We start from the raw sequence: 9,206 nt of genomic DNA on the forward strand, positions 1-9,206 counted from the left end.
GGCACCAGAACCCCTAGAATTAGAGTGACAGATGGTTGTCTCAATATAAGTGCTGGAAACGCAGACAGGGTCCTCCACAAGAGTGGTGAGCTCTTAACTACGAAGGCCCTCCTGACTGATACTGATGAACTGATATTGTGAGCAAAATCAGTTGTTTTGTTGGAAGGACTAGGAAATGAAGTTGCCCTGTCACTCTTCCTGAAACAAACACAGTTTCAGTACAATTGTCTGGCAAGGCAACCTGTTGGGAAAAAACAACAAGAATTGCCATCTGATGACTTCCTGTTCTACTTTAAGCCTGTCTCTGGCTCAACATTCCACTTTCCATGAGGCTTTCAAACTAGAAGATACTTATCACGCGAATTAGCCTGGCTCCATGTTAGACGGAATTGTCATCCTTTCCCTTTGGGGTACTTGTAAGTGGCGGAGACCCGAAAGCTAGAAGGAAGAGAGCTGACACTGCTTAGCTAGCCGCATCCTAGGACCACCCAGTCCATAGAGAAGAGGCGAGCCACACCGGCCCTCCTCCCTAGACCACGCCCTAGAGAGCTCCGCCCCCGGGCCCGCCCCGCGGCGCATTGTGGGATCTGTCAGCCCCACTGGAGCGGGACGCGGCGCTAGGTCATGGCGATCCAGCCGGTAAGACTCTCGCTCGGTGCCCGGGACCCGGGGTCTCCGCCCCAGCTGATTCTGGGCAGTTGGTACCGCGGGACTGGACTGTGCCAGCCCTGGATGCCGGGGTTTCGCTGCACCAGCTGCGGGCTGGGGTCGCTACTCCGCTCACTCCTGAGGCTTTGGCATTCTTTCTGACTGGAGCTCGTGATCACCTACCCTGGTCCCCCACCCACCTCCTGGCTCTTCTTCAAACGTGGCGATCATGCTTCCTCCTCTACCCGTAGAACCCGGTCCTGCTAGCCTCTCTGGGGGTGGGGCTGCTTACTCTACTCGGACTGGCTGTGGGTGCCTATCTGGTTCGAAGATCCCGCCGGCCGCAGGTCACTCTCCAGAACCCGGATGAGAAGTACCTGCTGCGATTGCTAGACAAGACGGTAAGTTGTGAAGAAGAGGGGTAGGGAAGAGAGGGAACCGAAGTTCTCCTGTATTGAGGGATAGCATCCACTGCAGTTAGATTGCTCCAAGGGACTTGGCAGACCAGACCTGCTTGATGAAACATCTTCTCGTTCATCCTCTAGACTGTGGGCCTCAACACCAGGAGGTTCCGCTTTGCCCTGCCTACCGCCCACCACATTCTGGGACTGCCTGTGGGTAAGGAAAAGGGAGTAGGCTTCTCTCCTTGGCATCCTACAACGACGGCGAGTCACTACTTAGCTATTTTCCCTGTACACATCGTACCTCTTTCCTCACTTGGCTTTATAAGGGACCACTCCTTTAGGGTGTGGCATCTGTGCCCCTAGTCATCTCTAACCTCTGGTACTCCTTCCTGTATCCTGTGGGACTTGTCATAAGCTCCCTCCCACCCCAGCAAAAACTTCCCACCTGCTGCTAACGTCCTGACTGTAGCTGAGGGAGTTTCTCAGGTGGGAGGAGGCAAGAACGGCTGCAGAGGGACTCTCCCTGAGGCACGTTCCTTGGACCCACACCAAGAAGCAAAATATTCTTTTCTCTTAAATCTGAATGTTTTGGAAAGGTGACAGGGACGTAGCACCAGCCACCGCAGCTTATGTAACCCTCCCCATGGTTCCCAGGCAAGCATGTCTACCTCTCGGCCCGAATTGATGGTAGTCTGGTCATCAGGCCTTACACTCCTGTCACCAGTGATGAAGACCAAGGCTATGTGGATCTTGTCATCAAGGTAAGCATAGAGAAAGGAAACCTCGGGGCTGGGGAGATGGCCTGGTCTTTAGGTAAAGAGTTTGAATTCCCCAGCACCCATGCAAAGCTGGACACAGTAGCCCATGCCTCTGAATTCCCAGCATGCCTCTACTGGGAAATGGGAGGTGGATACCTGAGAATTCCCATAAACTCAGAGTTTGGGGGCCAGGTAGCCTTCCAAGAATAAGAAAGATAAGATCCTGTCTCAAACAAGATGAAAGACACAAACCAACATCTGAGGTTGTTCTCTGACGTCTCCGCATTTGTTGTGGCAGGTGTACACACGCACGCGCACGAATGCACACACACGCATACATACACGTTACATGCATGCATACATACATACACGTTACATGTGTACATACACACACACATATATATGCGTACACACATTTTCTTCCTCTCTGCTTCTTCAGGTTTATCTGAAAGGTGTGCACCCCAAATTTCCTGAAGGAGGAAAAATGTCTCAGTATCTGGATAGCCTGAAGATTGGGGATGTGGTGGAGTTCCGGGGGCCAAGTGGGTTGCTCAGTTATGGTGGAAAAGGTGAGTATCTGTCTTTTCCCTCCTACTGTCTCACTTCTGTCCCCACAGTCCCTTGGTACAGTGTGCATACGTGCACGTGTGTACCTAGGTAAGGTCTCCTAAAACACCTCTGCTACAGAAAGGCAGGTTTCGCCTTGCTCACCAGCTGTGGTGGACAGCTGTGGAGATTATCAAAGTACACCTGTGCTCCTCCTCCCCTCCCTCAAAGATTCTTCCCTCTGGCTAAGAACGGAAGGAGAAAGCTTTTAGCCCTTCCCAAGGGAACAGCTGGGTGCTGTGCCATACTCCTGGTGAATGTTCTGGACCACTAGGGAAAGTAAATTCACCCTGGCCCCATGCCTACCGCCTCACCAGGGAGCAGTTCTCTTCCAGAGGGTCTTTGCCTCACACCCCTTCTCTTGCCCTCACTTGGCTCTGAATCTTCCAGGCTGTGGGTACCACTGGGTTTCTTTGGAGTGTGACTTCTGTGCCCCCACTATGTGAACTGACTGGTAGGCAGACAGCCCAGCCCCTTTGTTCTTCCCACATCATTGTCAGGGCAGGCTGACAAGTCCCAGGATCAGATTCCGTAGCAGCTGCTAAAACAGAATTTTCAATTCTGCATTTGTTTATTTAGTTCTTGTTTTGAACTGACTCTAGCCCTTCACTTGACTTCTCAGGGAATTTTCACATTCAGCCCAACAAAAAATCTCCACCTGAACTGCGAGTGGCAAAGAAATTAGGAATGATTGCCGGAGGGACAGGTCTGTATCCCTTGGGAGACAGTTTTGCTTAGCATTGTTGGGCTTGCTTTGCAGATTCTGACATGATCTCAGGCTTTGTAATAGAGGACTAGCTATTAATCAAGGGACCGACATCATTCACCCCCCCCATCACTGTCTAATCAATGGACCATCATCATTCATACCCCCCATCACTGCCTAGACTTCCCCAGTAGCTTAAATCATAAGCAAGGAGAAACAAAAAAAAAATCACAGAATGAGAGCAATAAACCAGGAGCGTTCTCCACAAACTGAGTGGGTTTAATGACTTTGAGAAAAACAGGTAAGTGAGAATAGGGGAGGAAAAGACCAGGCCTGGCCCTTCAGGTCTGAAGCTCTAGATACTTGGAATTTGAATCAAGAGGCTCACAAAGTTGAGAGTCTGCCTAGGCTACATCCATAGATACAGAGTTCTAGCCAAGCCCGGACAGTTTAGTGACCACCTAGCATGCTCACCGTCCTAGATCCAAGCCTCTATATCTCCAAAGAAAAACAAGAGTGCTGTAGTACCACTCTTAGATACTTACCTGCTATCTATACGTGGGTAACTGTGAGCCTTTCTCGTCTACAAATGAGGAATTAGAGATTCCTAGAGCTTAGGTTTCCATAGTTTTTGTTTGTTTGTTTGTTTGGTTGGTTGGTTGGTTGGTTGGTTTTAGTTTTTAGAGTCAGGGTTTCACTGTGTAGCCCTGGCTGACCTGGAACTCATTCTGTAGACCAGGCTGGCCTCTGCCTCCCAAATGCTGGGATTAATGCACCACTACTACCTGGCTACCACAGGTTTAGTTAGTAATGGTCACAGACAGGATTCAAATCTGACTTTGCCTGATTCCAAAGAACTTATTCTTACCCTCTATAAGCAGTGTTCCATAACTCTTATCACTGAAACAGAAGGGACCATAGTGACCTATGACTTTTTTTTTTTTTTGATGGGATCTTATGTTATGTAGCTCCAGTTGGCCCAGAACCCACTCTGTCCTCATGGATACAAGACAGAGTGCTGGGAGGTAAAGATATGTGCTACCATCTGTGTCAGGCCTAATCTATAGTGCTTGTACTCCTACCTCCAAGGGGCTTTCAGGGCAAGTGTCTTAGATTGACTCCTTAGAAGGACTCGAGACAGAGTTTATGTAGCTTTGGCTGTCTTGGAACTCTGTAGACCAGACTGGCCTCAGACTCATAGAGATCCGCCTTCCAAGTGCTGGGATTAAAGGCGTGTGCTGCCACCGCCCAGTTTACACTATGTTCTTATGTGAATATTAAGCTCCAGAAACGTAGGTCCTGGTGAATATACAGGTGGAGGTCAGAGGATTAGATACAGCAGGAAAACATCAGGGTGTAAATGATAGGCTTTGAGATGACAGTTGGTCAGCGAAGAAGTCTGGACAAAGCAGAGAGAACACGTCTCTCCAGCCGGCACATCTCACCATGGGGTTATCCTCATGCAGGAATTACTCCAATGCTGCAGCTGATCCGCGCCATCTTGAAAGTCCCTGAAGATCCAACCCAGTGCTTTCTGCTTTTTGCCAACCAGGTTGGTTTGCTTTTCTCAGTCCCAGGACTCTAAGGTTGGCTGTGTGGATAGACGGGGCGGAGAGAGGGAACTGGCTCGGTGCCTATTCTAGTCTCTGTCCAGAAGCCCTTCTGTGAATACAGGGGCCTCCATCACAATAAGAAAGAAAGAGGAGGACTAGAAAGATGAGGATGCAGATTGAGTTTACAGTCCCCACAAGGCAGCTTACAACTTTCTCTATCTCCAGCTCTACGGGATCTGACACTCTCTCCTGGACTCCAGGGGCTATGGGTGCCAATGCAATGCACTTACATTCATGCAGGCAAAACACTCATAAAATAAAAATAATGACTGTAAAAAAGAAAGAAAAAAGGGGCCTAGTATTAAGCCAATTTCATCTCTGGCCCCCAGGGAAACAAGAGAAGATGGAGGTGTCTCACGCTGAGCATAGGAACTTGGACCTTCTTGGTCAAATATCCCTTTGTAATGTGTAAATAAAGGTCACTTCCTGATCCTTAGCACCTAAAAGTACTGCCAAGCCTTGACTCTTCCTAGAACTCGAGCATGCCTTTAGTATTCCCTTTCCTTCTTGGATGGAAGGTTGTCATAGCAAAGTACTTTTCTGATGTGGGCCTGAGGTTTCAAAGACTCTTTGCATTTCAGACTGAAAAGGACATAATCTTGCGGGAAGACCTAGAGGAACTGCAGGCCCAATATCCTAACCGCTTTAAGCTCTGGTTCACTCTGGACCATCCTCCAGAAGGTATCTTGTCATTTCTGAACATCTAGCTAGTCCCTTATTATCTAAACAAGCCACATCCCTGCCCCTCTGTGAGTTCTGGTTTGAGTAAAACAGACCATCCCGGCACTGCCAGAATCCTAAATCTGTGTGCACGGACAAATGATCTCCTGGTCCTTTCCTTCGGGCTCCTGTTTCTCAGGTGAATGGCAGGGATGTGGCTATAGTTGCTGCTGTAAACTGAGACCTTCTCAGGAGCCCCTCTGGGTCTTCTCAGGGGTCTGTCCCGGAAGCGTCACAGCCTATTGCTGACGTGGATCAGAAGTATCTGTTCTCCTCTCCCTCTACTCCAGGTTGGCCCTACAGCAAGGGCTTTGTGACGGCTGACATGATCCAGGAGCACCTGCCCGCTCCCGCAGACGACGTGCTGCTGCTGCTCTGTGGGCCACCGCCAATGGTACAGCTGGCCTGCCACCCGAACTTGGATAAGCTCGGCTATTCCCAAAAGATGCGATTCACCTACTGAGCATATCGAAGCCTCCCTGACCCTATGTGTGCAGTCGTCCCTAGTCAGTTCTTGACCGCCATGAGACCTAGTGCCTTTGCTAAGAGCGTCTCATCCTGGAACCTGGCTGCTTGCGGAAATGACACTCCTCTAGCTAAGGCTGAGTCACTTCCAGGAAGCCTCCCTTACCCTAATCTCCATGTGATAAAAGGTCTAGATGAAGCTCACAAGGAGCAGTCTCTTCTGTAGGGCCAGGAAGAAGGGAGCGTGCATACTAGCCATAAAGCTGGCTAGTTCCTGAGAGCACCATGGGCTCACCTTCTTAGTGTCTGTGATGAAAGGAATGGGAAATGGACATTTTGCTCAATATTCAGCACTTCACCTACTATTTATGCGAGTCCAGGTTGAGTGGGCTTAGAGACATAGTCCTACGGAAACTGAAGGAATGAAATTATTTCCCAGAATTCTAACCCTCAGAGATACGGTCTTACTATATATTTGCATGTGTATCTCTCAGTCCCTGCCTGGGCTCGAGTGAAATGGTTACCCGCAACTTAAGATTGCTGCTTGTACAAGGAATCTCTGGTTGTTCAAATAAATGGAGCTGAAGCCCTGATGATCTCAAGGAGTCATTGTGTCTGGGCTCTTTGTCTCCCAATGCCTGAGGACACTGGAAGGGAAGGGCTCCCAGCACAGGCTCTCCTGGGTGTTTTACAGAGCTTCTGAGGAGCTGTGCCGTGTGTGGAAATGTGAGCTGCCACCAGACCCAGGGCTTATTCCTGCCACTGTCCTGCAAAGCCAGAGTCCAAGTCCTCCCTGGAGGCTTTAGAGACGGGGGGTGGTGGGAGAAAACACAGTTAGAGGGGACTTTTAGAGTGTGGATAGCCTTCCCAGAGGTCCTTTAATTTGGTCAGTCTTCCCCTCTTTCTGTGGGCCTGCCTTCACGCTATTTATCCTTCAGAGTGCCCAGCATACAAAACAAAGTATTGTCTTTCCATTTGGAAGGGACATCTGCCCCTTTAAAAAGTAACCTGACATCACCAGCTCTGAACAGATTTGGTGACTGGACAGAGTTGGCCTCTCCCAGGCCCATCAGTCCTAAATAGCCTTCTATGCTTGAGAACTCAAGATTCAATCTCTTCACTTCTCCCAGGGTAGGACTAAGGCAGCACTGTGGTTTCCTTGTTAGTCTCATTGGGAGAAAACAATGGTTGGGATTCAGTAGGAAGGTCAGTTTTGGTTTGATTTTTTCCATTTTATTGTGTATATGTGGATGTTGGCCTATATGCATGTCTATGCCCTGCATGCATGCAGTACTAAAGAATGCTAGAAGACAGCATAGATCCCATGGAACTGAAGTTACACACTTTTGAGAACTGTGGGTGCTGGAAATTGAACCCAGGTCCTCTGGGAGAGCAGTCAGTGATCTTAATGGCTGAGCCATCTTTCCAGTCTTGCAACATGGTTTTTCTGCATGTAACTGGGTGTCTGTCTCTTAGGCTTCTGGTAGAAGATTTATGAGACCCTCAGAATTCACACACACACACACACACACACACACACCACACTTGCTCACACACCCTAGTGGCAAGAGAACAGATTTCTTCGGTAAATCCTATTGGTGATATTCCATCTAATATATCTTGATTAGACAGTATGTATGCACCACTGTTCTGTGAGCTACCTCACCTTCAGAAAGGAAATTCTTGCTTAGGATGGTGATCTTAGTGAAGCAGCCCAGCAAAGAGCTTCCTGCATGGAAGCTTACTAGTCCTTGTTTTGTGCAGAAATGACTGCAAACATCTATTAAGGACCCATTATGTGAGCACTCAAAGTATCCTGAGGTTACAGCCATGACCAAGAGTGGATGGTGGTAGATTTTCTCCCCCAAACTCCTCCAAGTCTAAACAGACAAGTGGCAGATCATCTCAACACGGAGTGATAGACACTGAAAGACCCTACAGACCCCCTCCTCAAAACCCGCAGCTAGCATGCTCCCGGGGGAACGTCCTGTTTGCTTAAAAAAAAACATCTCCGGATCAGCAGCCAGCCTGCTCCCATAAGAACATCCCATGTGCCTGAGAGAGCAGGAGAGACTGCAAGGCAAGATGTCAATAAGATAGGATATCAATAAAGCAGGTTAGCTATAAGATAGGAACAGGATGACTGTTGCCAGGCATCCATGCTGAGAAAGGAAACCATTCATGCCCCCGCCTCATTCCAATAACCACGCTTTTGCTTCTGTAAGTTTGCTTTTTGCTGACACCCATGCTGAAAGAGGAAACCATTCATGCCCCCGCCTCATTCGGGTCGACCGATAACCACGCTTTTGCTTCTGTAAGCTTGCTTTTGCTCTCCCCTATAAAAAGACCTCCCCCCAGTCTGCAGGTGCGCAAGTCCTCCGAAAGACTTGCTGCCGGCAGGTACCTGTGTTTACTCAATAAACCTTTTGCTAATTGCATCCTGTGGCCTGGTCTCGGAGTGTCCTGGTTCTGGGGTCTTTATCAGAGAGGAAAGGTCCTCTCTGAGGGTCTTTCAGACACTACTGCAGAAGTATAGGGTCCACATAGGAAGGAGCGGAGAAAGAGCCAGAGGAAGAAGATCTTCACATCTTGTAACAGACATGTACCGGGTGCCATGCTAAGAATTCCGCCTACATTGCACAATATAATCCTCATGCTAATCCTGTGAGTTGAAGATTAAGGATTTGCTAAAGGAAATACAGCCGGTCAGTAGATGGCAGAGCCTGAAACTGAATTTGGGATTATCTGCCACCAAAGCCAAACCTAGAACTGAGCATTGTAAACTGCTTGGATCTTTTGGAAGGTGGTGAGGGAAGGGCGGTGCATTGAAGGATCCGGTACAGAAGCCGAAGTGAAAGAGAAGACTGGCTAGGAAAGGAAACGGGATGTACGTGAACCCGGAGCCCATGCTTTTAACCAGAACAAAATCGACTTCGCTCTCCTGGGACATCCACCTAGCATCCATACCTTTCCCAGCATCTAGAACCGTACTAGAGGTGCATCATTCTTTGGAGTGAAGGAAAATGGACAGTCCCTAAATTCTATGTTGTTTACTTGCGGCAGAGAAATACACCCTATCTTGTTTTCCAGGTGTGCCCTCTGGGTCACATGGGAACATGGGTTGGAGCTGAAAATCGTCAAGCTAGGCTTGTTTGAAACAACTTCTCCCTTTCTGAGAAATAACAGGAACCAAAACTCAAACCAGCTGAATGCCATACTTATAGTAGTTATTCCATAAATAACATACAGAAGGAAGAAAGGGAGGGATTAGGAAAATGGATATAAA

At 48.6% G+C, this 9,206-nt stretch overlaps 1 protein-coding gene across 1 annotated transcript; it reads left to right on the forward strand.

Moving 5' to 3' along the window:
• The first annotated feature begins 572 nt into the window (after positions 1–572).
• LOC121446560 (NADH-cytochrome b5 reductase 1) lies at positions 573–6,513 on the forward strand. Its single transcript, XM_041649245.1, has 9 exons — positions 573–639; positions 900–1,049; positions 1,194–1,266; positions 1,707–1,813; positions 2,250–2,379; positions 3,039–3,122; positions 4,589–4,674; positions 5,317–5,416; positions 5,746–6,513. The coding sequence occupies exons 1-9, from the start codon at positions 625–627 to the stop codon at positions 5,916–5,918; spliced, it is 918 nt and encodes a 305-aa protein (XP_041505179.1). The 5' UTR covers positions 573–624; the 3' UTR covers positions 5,919–6,513.
• The last annotated feature ends 2,693 nt before the right edge of the window (positions 6,514–9,206 follow it).

The sequence above is a fragment of the Microtus oregoni genome, unplaced genomic scaffold, assembly GCF_018167655.1.
Source record: "Microtus oregoni isolate MIOR12 unplaced genomic scaffold, Mior012 000003F_ref0000135, whole genome shotgun sequence".
NCBI lineage: Eukaryota > Metazoa > Chordata > Mammalia > Rodentia > Cricetidae > Microtus > Microtus oregoni.